This window comes from Astatotilapia calliptera, chromosome 9 (genome assembly GCF_964374335.1).
Source record: "Astatotilapia calliptera chromosome 9, fAstCal68.1, whole genome shotgun sequence".
Taxonomy (NCBI): domain Eukaryota; kingdom Metazoa; phylum Chordata; class Actinopteri; order Cichliformes; family Cichlidae; genus Astatotilapia; species Astatotilapia calliptera.
In genome coordinates this window covers 5,896,976-5,915,656 of record NC_137430.1, presented here as the reverse complement: position 1 = coordinate 5,915,656, position 18,681 = coordinate 5,896,976, and the positions used below count along the sequence as shown (strand labels likewise).

The 18,681-nt window shown below is 44.4% G+C and overlaps 2 protein-coding genes across 6 annotated transcripts in view; both read right to left on the bottom strand.

Moving 5' to 3' along the window:
• LOC113029062 (band 4.1-like protein 3) overlaps nucleotides 1-8,313 on the bottom strand; it is a 36,326-nt gene extending 28,013 nt beyond the window's left edge. Inside the window, exons 1-2 of one of the 3 annotated variants that reach the window (XM_080305874.1) lie at nucleotides 8,213-8,313; nucleotides 7,031-7,178 (exon numbers count right to left, since the gene is read on the bottom strand). The gene's annotated coding sequence lies outside the window, so the exon portion shown is untranslated. Of the gene's footprint in view, nucleotides 1-3,990; nucleotides 4,225-7,030; nucleotides 7,411-8,212 lie in introns of those variants that run through there. The other 2 variants (XM_080305875.1, XM_026179662.2) reach the window with 2 other exon arrangements.
• A 3,809-nt stretch (nucleotides 8,314-12,122) lies between these two features.
• On the bottom strand, nucleotides 12,123-17,602 carry LOC113029923 (uncharacterized). 3 transcript variants are annotated; one of them, XM_026180944.2, is made up of 5 exons: nucleotides 17,460-17,602; nucleotides 16,329-16,510; nucleotides 15,956-16,199; nucleotides 15,690-15,829; nucleotides 12,123-14,377 (listed from the first exon to the last, which is right to left on the bottom strand). In XM_026180944.2, the coding sequence occupies exons 2-5, from the start codon at nucleotides 16,427-16,429 to the stop codon at nucleotides 13,216-13,218; spliced, it is 1,647 nt and encodes a 548-aa protein (XP_026036729.1). In that variant the 5' UTR covers nucleotides 16,430-16,510; nucleotides 17,460-17,602; the 3' UTR covers nucleotides 12,123-13,215. The 3 variants fall into 3 exon arrangements, with proteins under 3 accessions (XP_026036729.1, XP_026036731.1, XP_080162005.1); XM_026180946.2 differs by having other exon boundaries at nucleotides 15,980-16,199; XM_080305879.1 differs by having other exon boundaries at nucleotides 16,329-17,600.
• Between the last annotated feature and the right edge of the window lie 1,079 nt (nucleotides 17,603-18,681).

Sequence of the window (18,681 nt, the reverse complement as noted above, 5' to 3'; positions counted from 1 at the left end):
GGCTGCAGGCCTGAAGCTGCATCCCGACAAGTGCCACTTCATGAGGAGGGAGGTGGAGTTTCTGGGCCACAAGCTGGGTCGTGAGGGCATCAGCACTTTGGAGGAAAAAATTCACACCATTACCGAGTGGCCCACACCAGCAGACCAGAAACAGCTCAAAAGCTTCCTAGGACTGGCGTCTTATTACAGGAGGTTTGTGAAGGGCTTTTCCTCCATAGCCGCACCACTCTTCCACCTGCTGCAGAAGGACCGTGACTTCATCTGGACCCAGGACTGTCAGCAGGCGTTCAACACCCTCCGCAAATCGCTGACAGAGTCCCCAGTCCTCGCCCCCCCTGACCCCACCCTGCCTTTTGTCCTGGACACTGACGCAAGTAATGTGGGGCTGGGAGCTGTGTTGTCGCAGGTTGGGCCGGAAGGTGAGAAGGTGGTGGCGTACTTCAGTCGGGTCCTGAACAGGAGTGAGCGGCGCTACTGTGTCACACGACGAGAGCTGCTGGCCGTGGTGGCAGGGGTGAGACACTTTAAGTACTACCTGTGCGGCACAGCATTTGTTATCAGAACTGATCATGCTGCCCTTCAGTGGCTGATGTCTTTCAGGGAGCCAGAGGGACAGGTGGCTCGCTGGCTGGAGGAGCTCCAAGCCTTCAATTTCACTGTGGAGCACAGAGCAGGGACGCACCATTCTAACGCAAACGCCCTCTCTCGCTGCCCATGTGCTGCAGCTGGCTGCCGTTACTGTGAGAAGCGAGAGGAAATAGAGCGGGAACTCACGACAATAGACGGAGCAGCACAGCTCGCCTGCAGGGCTCTTCTGGTGGTGGATGCAGCGGAGTGGAGGGCACGGCAGGAACAAGACACAGACCTGCTGCCGGTCCTGCAGTGGCTGGAGAGGGAGGAGCAACCCCTTTGGGATGAGGTCACTGGGTTTTCCATCTGTACCAGGGGGCTATGGGCCAAGTTTGCAGCTCTCAGGCTGAAGGAGGGGGTGTTGGAGCGTGCCTGGAAGGATCCTGCCACGGGGGAGGAGAGGTGGCAGGTTGTGGTGCCAAGGTCGCTGAGGTCAGCGGTGCTGGAAGCCTGCCATGGGAGCACTGGCTCCGGCCACTTTGGGGTCTCTAAGACTCTCCGCCGCCTCCGCCAGGGCTATTACTGGGGTCAACAGCGGAGGGATGTGGAGGACTTTTGCCGGAGCTGTGATGCATGTTCCTCACACAAAGGGCCACAGGACCAGTCCCGGGCTCAGCTTCAGCAGCAACCAGCAGGGGCTCCAATGGAGCGAGTAGCTGTGGACGTCATGGGCCCATTTCCTCGCACAGACAGAGGAAACCGCTATGTTCTTGTGGCCATGGACTATTTTACCAAGTGGCCGGAAGCATACGCCATCCCAGATCAGGAGGCTGAGACTGTCGCTGATGTATTAGTGGAGGGGATGTTCAGCCGCTTTGGAACAGCAGAGACCCTCCACAGTGACCAGGGGCGTAACTTTGAGTCCAAGGTATTTGCTGCCATGTGTGAACGCCTTGGGATCAAGAAGACCCGCACCACCCCACTTCACCCCCAAAGCGATGGACTGGTGGAAAGGTTTAACAGGACGCTGGCCCAGCAGCTAGCCATCCTTACCTCAGAACACCAACGGGACTGGGACTACCATCTTACCCTTATCCTCATGGCCTACAGGTCGGCAGTGCAAGACTCCACCCAATGTACGCCTGCCCTGCTCATGTTAGGGAGAGAGCTGAGAACTCCTGCAGAGTTGGCTTTTGGGAAGCCCCCGGACGCGCCAGAGGCGCCACCAGGCCGGAACTACGCAAGGAAGCTGCAGGACCGGCTGGATTCTGCACATTCCTACGCCTGGGAGCAGCTGGCGAAGGCAGGCCTGCGCCAAAAGAGGAATTATGACATCACCACTAAGGGGAGGCACTTCCGTGCTGGGGAGCTGGTGTGGGTCTACAGCCCAAAGAGAAAGAAGGGACGGTGTCCTAAACTGGATAGCAGCTGGGTGGGGCCTTGCAGCGTCCTAGAGCGAGTGGGGGAGGTTGTTTACAGGGTGCAGTTGCCTCCTAGGGGGAGGAAAGTGGCGCTGCACAGAGACCGGATGGCCCCCTACAGAGGGCAGTCCCTCCCCTCCTTTCCAGAGGGACGTGTCCATGACCCTGCTCAGAGGGGCCCCCGACCGGGGCTGCGTTCCCCTCCCTCGGACTCTTCACCCCAAAGCCCCGACGCTCCGCGCCCACCTCAGGGGCTCAGGAGGTCAAGGAGGGAACGTAGGCTACCACCCCGCCTCAGAGACTGTGTCGTTCCCTCGGGGACGAGGAACTTATTGCTGGGGGGGCAGTGTAACGATGGTTAAGTGTTATTGTACATGTTGGTTATCTTTGCACACTGTTGTTGTTCTTTTAAGATTCATGTTTGGTTGTGCTGCAGGAAGTAGGGAGGGTGGTGTGGAGGAAGGGGAGGGGGGACCTGGGTTCTGTGTTGTGTGGGTGCCAGGCTGAAGAGAGGTGTAGCACGAGGGCGCTCTCCCCTGAGTTAGCAACCCGCTTGCTTATGTGGCGAATAAACGGACAAACTGAGACCCAACCGTCTGGTTCTTGTGAATGTTACATTATATATGGTCCCCGTGCTGCAGCGCTTCTTGGATTTATTTTTATCTGACAACCTCACCCATCGCTCTGCAGTTGCTCTTCCTTGGGTGTTTCTCAATACCAGCTACAAAGAGTTTGTACTCGCTACTTCCTGCTTGGAAAGTGCACTCAGGAGTGCAGACATCTGATTATAGGGGGACTGTGAGACAGTAGTATACTAGAGGACATCAGCTCAGCTTTACTATGTGCTTTACTAGTTATTTAAAGTTTTCCAAAGCCCCACAAAGCCAAGCTGGCAGCACCCACCAGCCCCCAGTCATTCCCCGGTTGCACCGCTGCCAACACCCAGCACCACATCCGCCCCACCTAGAACCAAGAGACGACACAACAGATGCAAATATGGAGCCCCCGCATAGCTGCCACAGCACCTACCCAACCACAGTAAGCTAACCCTCATGGAGACACCAGGAGGCACACCAGGCCAGCCCCCACCCCCAACACCCACAGAGGTCCAACCCCCAGAAGGACTGGGAAGTGAACAGCAAGAGTAAAAGAGTTAGAGACGCAGGGGGCCGACGGCACAGTTCCACCTGATTGTGTGGAGGGATTGGTGAGTTGCATTATCATGGCAGTTGGGGTAGAGGAGAGCAGGCAGTCAATACACATTATTGCCAGTCAGACAGTCAGATGGTAGGGTCTGTGCTGCAGTGACAGTTCAAATAATTTCATGATGGACTGAAGCACAGGAAGCATGAAACAATTCAAATAGCGTAACAATCAAATATGCCTTAAAATAAGTTGATCGTTGAATAAGTTAATGCTAAACTTAAAAATTGTGTTTTTAATAAAATGTTATTTATTTATTTCTACTGTAATTGCAATTAACACAACAACACATTTAATTAACTATTTGATTATGCTTTTGTATGTTGCATTTAAACAGGAGGAGTTATATAAAATTTATAATTAATAACCTATGTGATGAATGATTTAATAACGCCATGTGTTCTGTGCATAGACTGTAAATAAAAGACTCTGTAAAATTCAGTCCCTGAAACCTGCATTCTTTCCCGTCTCATCGCAAAATGTATGGTTGTATAGAACTTGATGAGAAAACAATGCAAATGCTGGTCTATTTATTACTATTGATTTTTAAAATAAACATTTTATTTATACAAAGCTTGGCTCTGCAAGATGTTTGCATGAATTCAAATGTGCATGTACTACTCTATATCTGTCCAAATCTTAATTCAATAAAATCTGAATATGTAAAATAATCTATAAATTAAAACGAGATAATAGGTTAGAATAGTTTTAAAAAAATAAATAATACTCATGCGTGTAACAGCCAGGTCTGTCTGCACAGCTGCCATGGTGTGTGTGTGTGTGTGTGTTTACTTACCAATACAGTTGAAACAGGAGGTGATCCATCCAGAAAAAAGAAAAGGAAAAAAAAATTATATTATTGAGTATTTATCAGTGAAACATCATATCATAGTTACGTGCAAACTTTAAAGTAAATTCAGAAAAAAACAAATGTAATGTGTCGCAAAACCATTCCTCTGAAACCACACTGCTGAATTCCAAGACAGAATAAAAACGCATAAATAATACGCTGCTTCAGTTCAGCACCATCCTGAAATGTGTTCCCATAACAATGTGTAAATGAGACAATTTGATATATGGTAAAAAAAAAAATCACTAGTTACTCAGTTATGCATCAAAGAGGTGTGTAAAAACCTTGTCATGACACGATTTAACATAATTGTCCAAAACACAGTGAGAAAGTTATGAATATAATCAACTAGGGTAGACTAATATATTCATGTATTTACATAGTCACCTACCCATTATAATGGCAATCAGTCATTCGTCCCACCAGAACACACAAATCTCATTTCATATTATGAGTACAGCTACAAAGATGAACTGTACAGATCTAAATGTCATGAACGTCTGTTGAGTCAATGCACTGATTCAACAGCAGAATGTTTCCTGGTTGAGCTGCTGTTGGGGACAGGAGAATTACTATCAATATGAAATTCTCCTACATATGTCAATGCAAACATTTTTCAGTCTCATTACATTTTTCATTCTTCGTACAAGAGAATGGTTTACTCAACCTTCCCTCGTACTGCTCTATCTTACCTGTGCTTACAGTCTCTCTTCTGAGTCATGCTCAACTCTTGCTGAACATTTCAATGTTTCTGTCATTCCTTGAAAGTCTCCTAAACGATTCTGCTCATACTAATCCAGTTTGTTTAGCTCCTCAATGACACTGGATACTTCGTTTAGCCAAACTGGATTCCGTCTTCCTAGGTGACCATCTGCTTTTTGGTTTGATTCCTGGCTGCTCTAGTCTACATGGCAAATATCCTTGGGCAAGATACTAACCCCAAGTTGCTCACTGACACATCCATCAGAGTGTGAATGTTAGATAGAGAGCACTTAAGCATGAAAAAAGGTGCTGGTGTGAACGTGTGAATGGGGCATGTTGCATAAAGCACTTTGAGTGCTCAGGAAGAGTAGAAAAGCACTATATAAGAGCCAATCCGTTTACACCTTGGACTAACACAGCAGATGGTTAGAAAGAACATAAGTGGTGCCTTTCAACAACCACTGTCTGCCATCTACAATGCAGTCTTGAGATCTCTTACCAGACACCTCAACTCCCCTTTGGACTTTGTCAGGTGAAATTCAGTAGGTGACAGGTGACGGGTTGGGTAAGGTCTCATAGCAGTTTCACCCAAAACCTCAGGTTGTAATGGCCCACAACCTTTTTTAAATACCTGGAACTTTCTGCCTTTTGGATGAGAGAAACAAGTTATAAAAACCTTAAAGAAGTCCAGCTGTCTTTGTCCAGCTCTTAAGACTATCACCCTCCCTTAGTTATGCTGCAATAGGTGTGGGTTCCTGGAGGATTCCCATGATGCATTGAGTGTTTCTTCTTCAATCACCTGTCTCACTCACTATGTGTTAATAGACCTCTCTGCATTGAATCATGCTTGTTATGATTGTGATTTGGCCCTGTATAAATAAAATTGGTTCTCAGCCGGAAAAGGGTGGAGTGCCCACTCCGGGTCGGGGATGAGTTCCTGCCCCAAGTGGAGGAGTTCAAGTATCTCGGGGTCTTGTTCGCGAGTGATGGGAGAAGGGAGCTGGAGATCGACAGACGGATTGGGGCTGCGGCTGCAGTAATGCGGACGCTGCACCGGTCAGTCGTGGTGAAGAGGGAGCTGAGTGTAAAAGCGAAGCTCTCAATTTACCGGTCGATCTACGTCCCTACCCTCACCTATGGCCACGAGCTGTGGGTAGTGACCGAAAGAACGAGATCGCGGATACAAGCGGCGGAAATGAGCTTCCTCCGAAGGGTGGCTGGCCTCTCCCTTAGAGATAGGGTGAGAAGTTCGGCCATCCGGGAGGGGCTTAGAGTAGAGCAGCTGCTGCTCCACATCGAAAGGAGCCAGCTGAGGTGGTTCGGGCATCTGGCAAGGATGCCCCCTGGGCGCCTCCTGGGCGAGGTGTTCCAGGCATGTCCCACCGGGAGGAGGCCCCGGGGCAGACCCAGGACACGCTGGAGAGATTATATCTCTCGGCTGGCCTGGGAACGCCTTGGTATTCCCCCGGACAAGCTGGAGGAGGTGGCTGGGGAGAGGGAGGTCTGGACCTCTTTGCTTAGGCTGCTACCCCCGCGACCCGACCTCGGATAAGCGGATGAAGATGGATGGATGGATGGATAAATAAAATTGAATTGAACTGAATTGAATCATGATCTGGATGACTGAGAACTTCAACAGAAATATGTGAATTCATAAACTGTTTTGGAAAAAAGATTGGAAGTAAAGCAGGTGAAAATTTCAAATAGGAGAGTCTGTAATTGACGTATTCATTTACTCCTAGCAAATTTTTGTCCTAGAAACACCAAACAGGATTTTTATTATCAGAAGTTTTGAGGGTTCTGCTCATTGTGTTAGCTGTTCCTAGACAGAGACCATGGATGTTGAGCCACTCTCCTAGTTTTGTATCAACAAGGAGATTTCCATGGAGTTACTAACCCAAAACCTGGCATATCTCTGCATGGTGTGTCCTTAAAGCTTTGAGGAAACTAAAAATGGAAAATGATTCCCTTGGGAAAAGGCTGAAGTTTGCCAAATTTCACTAGAACTGGATTGAAAATCATAACTGTGCTCATTGCTGTTGTAAGAGTATGTGACCTGTTGAAATTGTGTCTACTGTAACCCAAAGTTGAGGCTCTGTCATGGTTTGAAGATGCACTTAACTCTCTGAGGTCTAAGCCATCGTTGGTAGTAACCGTTACGCTACAGAACCCCCTCCTACCAGCACATCACCCCTGTTCTTCAGGAACTTCACTGGCTCCCTGTGAAATTCCGGATAATTTTCAAACTTCTTCTGCTCACCTTCATAACCTCGCTCCTTCTTACCTTTCTGACCTGTTAACCACCACTTGTTCTGCCCGTTCACTTCGTTCTTCTTCTTCTGTCCAGCTTACTGTACCTTCCTTCCGCCTCACCACCATGGGAAGCAGAGCTTTCAGCTGCTCTGCTCCCAGGTTGTGGAATTCTCTGCCCCCTGAAATAAGAAATATTGGTTCTCTCCCCCAGTTTAAATCCCAACTCAAAACTCATCTGTTCAAATCTGCATATTCACTGTGAATCCACTGTTTGTTCATTTTATCTTGTGCTTTATTTTATTGTTCTTATTCTGCCATTGTTTTACTAAGTGTTTTATCCTATTGTAAAGTGTCCTTGGGTGACTTGAAAGGCGCTCATAAATAAAATTTATTATTATTATTATTATTACACTAACCCTGTATCTTGGAGAAAAGCACCTGCTCACCTGACTACCACAGGACTCAGAGCCTCTAGTTGTTCTGCCCTGAGACTTTGGAAAGCACTTCCACCACATCTCCGAACTACAAACTCTCTCTACCTTTAATTCATGTCTTAAAACCCATCTATTCAGAATTGCCTTCCCTTCATCATGACTTTGGTCTATTTTTTACCATGATTAGCTTTTGTAGTTGGTTTTTATTTTGTTGTACTAATGTGAGGTGACCTTGAGCCTCTTTAAAAGTGCCTATGAATAAAATTTATTATTATTATTAATAATAATAATAATAATAATAATAAAAGCAAAACAGACATTTTTTTCTGTGATTGTCAAGACTTAGGAGAACAATGAAAAAAACATCTACAATTCTGACTGTCTGTGGTTAACGTAAGGTAAGTAAGTCAGTGCTTAAAGAAATAAATATGGCTAAACATTATCACCAAAATGTCAGCTTAAGGCTGACACACACACACACACACACACACACACACACACACACACACACACACACACACACACACACACACACACACACACACACACCTTTAGAATGTCCTATTTTTGTCTTTTTTGTTACACTGCATTTAAAAAACAGGAGGCATTATAGAGCAAATTATAGAGCAAGCTGTGGAATATTTAATCATTTTGCTGAACGCATACTCTTGATATCACAGATGATAGTGGCAAAGAAAAACAGATCACTCATGAAACAGATGACTTCTATGCTTTTGTGGGTTGTATCATACAGTAAATAAGAACAACATGTGTTTTACCTGTGCAGGTAAGTCCTGTTAATGAAGCTGGTGAAGATAAAATTCCTTTAAATGGTTTTTGTAGATTGTTTTCTTCTTTCTCTTGCTCTTTAGAACTGTCTGTTGTTTGGATGGATTATTGGTTTTTACTCTGATACATCAGGCCACGCCCACACAGATTAACCCCCCCTCCCCCTCCTTACAGCTGTCAACCTCAGAATGGGGGGAAAGGCTTACAGCTGTTTTGGATTTACCCATCGTGATGGGCTCCTGTGAGATTGGGGATTTGTTGTGTGTGTGGAATGCATCCTGGGAATAGTAGTTTCCCAGGATAACTGACTTTTTAAAATCACAGAAAAGGTTATTTTCGAACACTGCACAAGAGCTTTTGTCTGTCAAGGGTTATGAAAAGTGTAACAGCATGTACTGTGCAAGCAAACAGAAAGCAAACCAAAGCCAGCAGAAATGCCCCTCAGAGTAGTTTCTTTTATTATGAAGGTGTACTACAAAGCAGGATATTCAGGTAACTTCAGGTTAACTCTGGGTTTTCTGTACTACAAATGTTGATTCATTTCTTGCCTTATCACCATGGTAACTTGTACTACAAACCTAACCTGCTCTGGGAGAGGTCAGGTAAAAGCACACTTATACAGTACTTTTAAATTAATGCTTATCTTCAGACACACACACACACACACACACGGTTCACTGTTTTTTCTGGAGGTAACTACTAATGGCTACCTAGAACTCAGTCTGTATGGTACACTTTTAACTTCCTTTCTAAAATAAGCCTTTATGCTGACAGTACAGTTACCAATCAGGTGCTGCCGATACCAGCCTTTTCCTTGCCTGGCAGGAGGAAAACAGGAAGACCACGGTTAAACTTTACGGATGTAGTGAAGCAGCACATGCAGAAGGTTAATGTGATGGAAGAAGGTGCAAGTGATAAGGTGAAATAGAGGCAGTTAGACAGAGGCAACTGAAAGTGAACATTTCAAAGCTCTTTCAATGCTGCATAACAACTCCTATCCCCATTAGGTGGCAATGAAGAATACTGGGTACCTATATGTCACGGTGTTAAATATTATTAATGGGCCCACCAAGGAAAATATGATTTTCATAGAATAATAATTGTCACCTACTGCATATTCCCTGTTACCACTAGGTGGCGCCGTAAGTGTTGGGTTTATATGGCTCCAAGAGACTTGTTTGCATGTCTCATAACATTACATGACACCGCACAATATGAGACACACAGTCTCATATTGTGCGGTGTCAGAGCTGCTTCTGTAGAACATTTATAGATGGTGCTACAGAGCCAGTTTGCAACACTAATAAATAAGTCCCGTAAAAATTTAAAGCCTATTCACCTTGAAGGTGTGTGCCAAGTCTCATGGTTTTTAAAGCTTTCCAAGCCCCTGAAAAGTACGTTTCTGTTTCACAGTGTGCTGTTGGGTGAAAACTCATAATTTTCACAGCATCAGCAAGGTCTGAGGTGTATTCAGACTGCTTTTGAGGTGGATGCAGTTAACATGGGTGAAGAACTCTAAAACATTTTGGAAAACATAATTTAATCGTACAAACTGTTTCCCAAATTGTCTTTTCCATTGCTGCTGTTCAGCAATCCAGTCGTCCAACTTCAAGGACAAACCTTTTTGACGCGTAGGGGTGGCTGTAGCGCTGGAGGTAGAGCAGGTCACCTACTGATCAGAAGGTTGGTGGTTTGATCCCTGGTTTCTCCAGTCTGCATATCAAGTATCTTTGACATGCAGACATCCAAGTTGGTCTCCAATGCATCCATTGGTGAATGTAGTTAACGAAAGCTCTAAGTATAGAGCAAGTGCTTGTCAGAATGAGTGTGTTTGGGTGAATGTGGCATGTTGTATAGAGTGCTTTGAGTGCTCTGGGAGAGTAGATCAGTCCATTTACACTTGAAATGTTAATTTGGACCCAGATTTTAAATCAGATCAACTGTGTAATCTTGTTGTTTTTCATCTGTTTATCAGAGTCTGAGTTGTTGCTGTTGTCAGTTTGAATATTGAAATCACCTGAAATAATACCATCAAATTTTATTGCAATTTTGGAAAGAAATTCAACCATTTCCTCCAGGGAAGAAATGTCTCAGCTCCTGGGAATGATATATACAGCAGGAGAATTCATTGCCAACCTTGGTGATGAATTGTTGTTTTTTTTAAGGCTTAAGACATAAGGGCCTGAATGACGTTGAATTTTAAATCCTTCTTCTCACATACAAAGGTCTCAGTGATTATTCCAATGAAGATATAATAGAAGCATTTTATCCCAATAGAGCATTCTCAAAATGCAGTAATTGTGATACCTAGAGTTTCTAAAAGTAGACTGGAGGAAGATCTTCACTTATCTTGTGATAACCATTTGGGCGCTCGTGGCTCAAGAGTTGGGAGTTTTCCTTGTAATTGGAAGGTTGCCGGTTCGAGCCCCGGCTTGGACAGTCTCGGTTGTTGTGTCCTTAGGCAAGACACTTCACCCGTTGCCTACTGGTGGTGGTCAGAGGGCCCGGTGGCGCCAGTGTCCGGCAGCCTCCCGTCTGTCAGTGCGCCCCAGGGTGGCTGTGGCTACAATGTAGCTGCCATCACCAGTGCGTGGATGACTGGATATGTAAAGCGCTTTGGGGTCCTTAGGGACTAGTAAAGCGCTATATAAATACAGGCCATTTATCAGGCCCCTCTCTTGTGGAACCAGTTCCCAGTTCTAGGCTGGGAGACTGACACTCTTGATTTTCATGCTTAAGTTTCCTTGTGATAAAGCTTATTGTTAGGGCTGATCCGTGAATGATCCATTTTTTAAGCTTGTTAAGCTATTATATGCTCAGGTTTCTCAGCCTTATTTCATGCAATGAGCAAACATTTTAACTTCACTTCTTTTTTTTCTCTACATTTGAATTTGCGTACCATTCATTTTCTTCATCAGTGTTCCATAGTTTGCATTTTGTCCTTGTTTTCTCTTTGCTCTTCTTTTTTTCACTCCTGTGTATGCCCAGGACAGAAAAAATATTCAGCTTATTTTACATTATTTTACCCAGTATCATGGCAAAACATTGACATGCCACTCCATTGGGTCCGTTTATATACATGCAGAAGTTGCAGTAAATTGCATTACCAGCAGAGGGGGATATTTTATTTCATGAACATGAAAATAATCAGGAAAGTGTTTAAACAGACATTATTAGCAGATTTACATGTAAATACATATTAGCCACTTAGCTTAACTGTTTCTGGCGATTAAGGACACTTTCTTGCTCACTAGCAACTTCTCGCTTTTAAATATATTATCTCCCCTTGCTGGTACTACAACTTCTACATGCATATCCATTTCACACTTTGCCTCTCCAAACCATGAAAGGAACAAGTTGGACTGACGTGTGTAATCTATGCTTTGCTGTGATATTGGGTTTTGTAGCCAGGGTGTACCTCAAACATACGTTACGTACATCCAACATTGAGCTATACATGTTAGCTCAATGTTAGCCTTAAGCATTGAGGCTTATCTTCTGCCAGATAGATGTTTATCTATTGCTCACCATTAGCCGTCTATTCCACTTCACATTGTGGAGAAATTGGCTGCAGTTGAGGTGGATGTGCAGAAGGGAGACCTTGCATCTAATAGAAATTAACTATACTAGAGCTAAATGGCTAAAAAATATGCTTCATATCCAGAACAATATCTTAGTTTTTACAGTTATTTGTCCTTAACAACAAAAATATCCAAACAGAGAAATGAAACAACTTTAGTTGTTTTATTTTGAACTGGCAAACACCAACATGTTGACAGACCAGAGCTGGAAAATCTGGGGCTCGTTGTCTTTGGTTCTACCTGCTGAACAACACGTGACTGGTAATCCCAAGTTTAAAAGAATTAGCAATAAATACATTTAGAATAAGACAAAGATGAAAAAAGGTTTAACATAATGTGCTTTATTTTCAGTGATATTGTGCTTAGATTAAACTTAGGTTAAGCAGGTTAGATTTTCAGTGGAAGACTCCATGAAGCTACAACTTTGTAGTTTAGGATCAGTCAAATCTAAGAAGTCGTGCTTCGTCTCGGCAAGTCAACAACAACTGGAAAAAGTGAGTACATTTCTTTTTAGGTTAACATGTACACTTGATAGAAAGTAATGAACCCAGCTTACAGGTATTCCAGGGTACAAATGATAAACTAATAGAAATAATTAAAGACATTGGGCATCCTCCCAACAATTTAAATTAAGGTTTTGTAGTGAGATTGCTTAATGCTGACTTATCCTGATTCATTTTGATATGCAGTCAAAACTAACTCACAGCAAAGGTCGTAGAAACAAAATGGGAAATCCTCACTACAGTGAGTAACTTATATGAACAACAGGTATGTGTTACCTGTACATTTTATTTTTTACTTCAAGCAATTTTCCATAATACTGACAAAAACTGAAGCTATTTTACAGAAGTGCACTGCATTCACAAAAATAAAAATAATACAGGTCTTCTGGAAATAACATCGAACCTCATACACAAAACACTTACATTCAGCTTGACTTCAGATTCCTCAGGATATCATTACCTGGGCATCCATAATAATAACCAAGGCTGAGGCACAAAACACTTTGGTGGATACAGTGCTCTTCTGCAGTTATGTGGTCATGTACTAATGCAGAAGACTAAAGTGATGGATGAGTCTGCACTTTTTCATTTGGAACCCAGAATACCGTACATTGAAAGTCATTCCACACATTTTCCAGATGATGGCTAATATCCCCTTATTTGAGAGCTACCACATTAACACAGAAACATTTTGTTGCACATTCTCTGCCGGCAAAAGGTTCCATACAAACTTTTCCAGTGAGAGTTTAGAGAGCTGATCAACACAGCTAAACAGCAGGTTCTTGAATATTGTGCTGTTGCTTCTCTGGAAGACTCCTTATTGCTAATTCAGAAACCAACAGAGCCACATTCGAACACCATTTCGACGTCTTCACACAGTCAGTGTTTACACAGTCTTTGAATGTGGCCCTAATGTTTCTCGGTCATATACTGAGTTGTGCTGTCAGTCTCTGAGTCAAGTCCTGATTGGTCTTTCTTCTGCGTCAGACCAGAATATTTCTGTGAGATCATCCTCAACTTCTCCTTGTTAGAGTACTTTCTTTGTGATTTCACTTCCTCTGACATTTGATGCCTACCCTGTGATATCACTTTGTGTGATGATGGGGAACATGAATCGTTGTCTCTGTGTTTTAATTTGCTATAACCTGTGATGTTGATGCTGGTCGACAGGCTGTGCCTCCTGCAGGGCGGCAGTGGTGTGGATGAAAATGAGGAGAGGGACAGGTGGGAGGGGGTGAGGGAGGAAGAGGAGAGGAGGAGCAGGGCCTGGGAGCCTCCCGGTGCTTCCTTGTAGAGGCCGGAGGAGCTGCAAGAAGCTGTTAATGAATCCTGAAGGGGTCTATTTAGGGGGGGACTAGAGTAGCGCTGAGGAGGTGGGGGGCATCCATAACCCTCCTCCCCTGGTTTGTCGTCTCCTATGTCCCTCCTCTGCTGTTCCTCTTCTCCTTTGTCCCCTCTCCAGCCCTGGTTGGTCCTGGCTCGAGCCGAGTGCCTTCTCTGCAGCGCAGGGGGTTTTGGGCGGCGCAGAGGTAAGGTGAAAGAGCTTAGCATATTCTTTGTGGTCCAGCAGGTGGAGGGGTGGGTGGGGCTAAAACTTTGGGGGAGGGAAAGTCTCTGCGAGGAAGAGGGAGGAGGAGCATCTGTTTGTTCCTGGTATATACTGAAGACTGCGTGTCCTCCTCCATCATTGCCCCAACCTTCCCCTGCTCCTTTACTGCTGCCAGGTTGCATGGTTAACAGCCCACCTCCCACCCCACTGTCTCCCACACCTTCTCCTCCCCCCTTTCTGTTTATCAGGGAGTCAGGGTATGCCCTGGGTTTGGCTTCCAGGCTCTTTGATTGGATATAGTTAACAATGCTGTTGGGGGGATTGGCTGAGCAGCAGGAGGAAGTGTTGGGTTTCCGGAGGCTGTGGAGGTCAATAACAGTGGAATAAATGTCCCTCAGGTTTATGACTTTTGTCTTCTTGTCACGGTTTTCATGCAGAACAGCATTGGCACAGATGAAGAGGAAAATGCCAATCCCCATGATGAGTGGGCCAAAGACCTTCAGTCTATCAGAGTACAAATACCTGAAGAGACAATCAGAAAACAGACCAATCCTTAGGAGAGCTACTTAAAAACACCCTGAAGTACTTTTAGGACCATGCTGAGTTTTAGAAATTCCAAATAGACTGCCAAAGCTCACTAGTATCAACTTTAATCTCCACCAGCACAGTCAAGAAGCATTCATACAAGAAGAAATTAGCTATTGATCTAACAAAATGAAATGTTTATGATGAATGAAATAGCCATTGGTGGCATGTGTGCAGTACTGATTACAGTATTGAGCAGGGATGAAAAACCTATCGAGGATGTTAAAGAAATGCATGAACATAACAGCAGACTATACACTATGTGGACATCTGCAGAAAACCCATTCCTTGAAGCTTATAGCACAGTTTTTGTGCTGAGGCAACCTTTATATTGGGGTATATTGGGGCGATCGTGGCTCAAGAGTTGGGAGTTCGCCTTGTAATCGGAAGGTTGCCGGTTCGAGCCCCGGCTTGGACAGTCTCGGTCGTTGTGTCCTTGGGCAAGACACTTCACCCGTTGCCTACTGGTGGTGGTCAGAGGGCCCGGTGGCGCCAGTGTCCGGCAGCCTCACCTCTGTCAGTGCGCCCCAGGGTGGCTGTGGCTACAATGTAGCTGCCATCACCTGTGTGTGAATGTGTGGATGACTGGATGTGTAAAGTGCTTTGGGGTCCTTAGGGACTAGTAAAGCGCTATACAAATACAGGCCATTTACCATTTATGAACTATGCCCCACAGCACTTGGCACTTGCATTACGTAACTTCATGTGGACTGCCGCTGGGTGCTTGTGGTTCCTGAGCACTTCCACTTTGCAATAATGCCATTGATTGTGGAATATGTTGGAGGAAGGTATTGAAGGAATTTCCCCAACTGGCCTGTTGGAAATGTTTCATCTTCTTACAATACTATGCTTGAATCCAGTGAATTTCAGAAACAATGTCCCCTTTTTTCACAAAGAAGATTGCTGGGTGCTTGATTTTCAATACTTGTGGCATTGGGACTGACAACACCTGAATTTAAAGGTTTGGGGCCACATCTTCTCCATATGCAACCACAATCTGCAAAGCAGTCGTGAGGCAGTGAATTGTTCCATATTTACACAGGGCTTTAGAGTAGGAACTAAACTTCTTTCAAAGCAATTTCAATTTCCTACTAATTTCTAACTGATTGCAGTGACATGGTATGAATGTTACCCTGCTATCTCATCCACAATATGAAGAGATATTTCCCCTGCAAGTCCAGAATTTCCCAAAGGGCCTTTACAGCTGTTCTGGCAGCCTCGGCTAAAGCAGACAGGCTAGTTTGTTTACCTGTCCAGAAAGTCCTGTAGAAAACCTTGTGAAAGATGTCTGGTCGTCCCATTTATGGTTTCTGTCTGGTTAAAACCATCATCGCTTCCTCCATTATCCTGCACGTCATCTGATTGCAGTACACCTTCTCTCATTTCTCGCTGGAAACAGTCAGACAGATGTTCAACTTGACTTAAGATAAGAAACACTTCATGACAAAATGTGAAAAATGACTGCATTACAACAGTCAAAATATGAAAACCACCTTTGCCCAGTAAAATACACACAGTGTCAGTGGTGTAGTGTCTCACTTGGGCATCAGCAGGTGCAGTTGTTGGGGTGTCTGAGGAGACAGAAGCCATGGCGGTGCCCTCCTGTGGCTGAGAGCTGAAGAACAATCCATCACGAGGCCAATAGCCCAGAGCTGCCATGACCACACCCACAACCAGAACCAGAATGCCAAGTGCAGCCACGAGACCCGAGACTGAACACAACTTCAGCTTCCCCTTTACCACCACTACCTCACTCCTCCTAGGGTTTGGGAGGCGGGGACATTGGTTAATTGCGTCATCGTATCACTAACCCCCAGGTGTGTCGAAAAACACACGCAGCCAGGTTACATCACCTCTGAATGCGTGTCTGTTTGTGAGTGTGCATTACCTCTTCTTCTTCTTCTTCTTCTGTGCGTGTGGTTTATGTGGTCTGGATAGCGAGTCCTGTCGGCGTGCGTTGATTCTCAGCAATCCACCTGTTGCGATCATCACCACCCACCAATCAGATGGTGGCCCAGCAGGTTAAGCCCCGCTGACCTCTATCTCAGCTGGACTGTGTCACACCAAGTTCTTGTCAGAGAGACACAGAGTGTCAGATAAAGAGATGTGTTATGATATCACACGCTGCCTGTGTTGTTTGGAGGGACAGACATAAACTAGTTTGATATCAGTTCTGTTCATCTGTGCACAATCGATACTGAAACTCAGCAAACAGTACAAAGTTTGGTATTCTTAAGTGAGTTTTCACCACTAATATTCTCATAGTGACAGACACGTGATGGATATTAAACCCATTTGCCTGTTCAATTTTTTATTTAAGAGTGCAGGAACTACACCTCCCAGCATGCACTACTGCTCCATAGCAGAACCTTTACACCGTGTGATTGACTCTCCTAATTCTGACTCCTACACCCAGCCATACTAATACTGAAGGCAAATACTGGCTGGTACATGTTACTGTCTAATAATGACTGATACAGATCAGTATGAATGATACCTACTGATGAGTGCTATCAAATCAGTACTGTTCAACACCAATCAGTAACAAATCAAAACAATTTGTTCTCAATAAATGAATCTATTGTTGAAGGTAAAAATCATGAACACTGTTCTTTGTAATCACTACTACTGTGACATATGATCACTACTGCAGCAAATCAGTCACCACTTCAAAAATACAAATCAATAATCAATCAGCAAATATAACACTGATACATATGATTTAATATTCTGACTGATCTGATCACACTGCTCAAGCCTTAATGAATCACTGCTTGTTACTAATCAATAACAAAACACACATATACACAAAAGGAGAACTCACACACAGCATAGCCCTACAGTATTGATCACTGGTGTTGAATATCAATTGAGCACTACCTGTCAGTACTGATCAGGGTTGGTTAGTTCACATAAATCAGTCATGAGAGCAAAACCGACACAGATAAGTACTGATCAGAAACACTGTGCAAACACTTAGATACACGTAAAATAAAGCGTAAGGTGTGTTTGTTCTCACAGACACCGCTGCTGTCGGTTCTGTTCTCCTGCGCTTCGTGCTGCTGCAGTCTCTAAATCTCTCCTTGTCTCATCGCCTCCTGCTATCGTCTCTCCGGCTCTTTTCTCTCTCTCCCTCTGCTCCGCCCTCTCTCTGTTTCTGCAGTGATGCTAAGAGTCGTTGAATCTCCTCCCCCAAAGAACGAAAGGCACAGTGAGAGTGAGCGATAGAGCACCAGAGGAACGAGTGTCTCTCGCTCACTCTCTCTCCTGCTGCTGTAATTCAGTCCATAAGTCTTTCATGGCATGAAACCTGATTAAATATCATTACAGCCAATTATAATTGTATAATTTTATACAGTTATTACAATAACAACATATGTTGCTGTGTCTGGATGAATGCATGTGTTTATGTACTTTAAACAAAGATTTTAGCAAATTCTATCAAATCAGTACTTAAATTATTTGTTACAATAAATGATCCTTATGTGCTGATAATATTACACTACTAGAGTCTCATTGCTTCAGCACAAACCATGGTTTGTTTTCTGTTGGGTATTTTTTCAGTTTATGGTCATTGGTTCTTGATTAGAATCTGTCTCTGCTTCAGATGTTCTCTGTCAAGAGGAAATAACTTTCTTAAATTATACTACTTTTTAAAAAAGTAAAGGAACACTTTTTTCATCAGTTTTAGCACCTTTGGTGTTTGGCATCAACAGGTGCACTAGAGGGGCAACAAGTTTTCACTAGTTTTGCATTTGGCTAAGGCCAGTGTCACTACTGGTAACATGAGGCGATATGTGGACCCTACAAAGAACAACGAGGTGGAAGTTCATCCAACTCCTCCAGGGTGGCACATCAATACGTGCCATTGCCAGAAGACTTGCTGTGTCTCCTAGCACGCCTGACGCCTTAACGCCCACTCACATCCTGGGCCATTTGACCTCAGTAAATCACATGATAGGGTGGGGCTAGGTTTCACCCGAAGCCTTGGCTGATTGTGACCTACACCCGTTTTCACACTCTCTCTCGTGTGATTAGGTAGAGGATCACTAAGGGGTCCATGACCCTCTTGGGGACACTACCATATTGCTCTTAAAACTGAAGAAGCTTCTCGGATTAGAGGTGAAACGTCTTCAAGGAAACTCAAAGAAGTCCAGATGCTTTTCTTTTCCAGATCCTTAGACTATGATGACCTGGATGACTGAGAACCTCCACAGACGCTTGTATGAGTATTTACTGAT

Coding starts and splice junctions, on each gene's coding strand:
- LOC113029923 (XM_026180944.2), bottom strand. CDS start 16,429: ATGATCGCAACAGGTGGATTGCTGAGAATCAACGCACGCCGACAGGAC. Junction 16,200..16,328: donor AAGAAGAAGAAGAAGAAGAG/GTAATGCACACT, acceptor CCCAAACCCTAG/GAGGAGTGAGGTAGTGGTGG. Junction 15,830..15,955: donor GACACTACACCACTGACACT/GTGTGTATTTTA, acceptor GACTGTTTCCAG/CGAGAAATGAGAGAAGGTGT.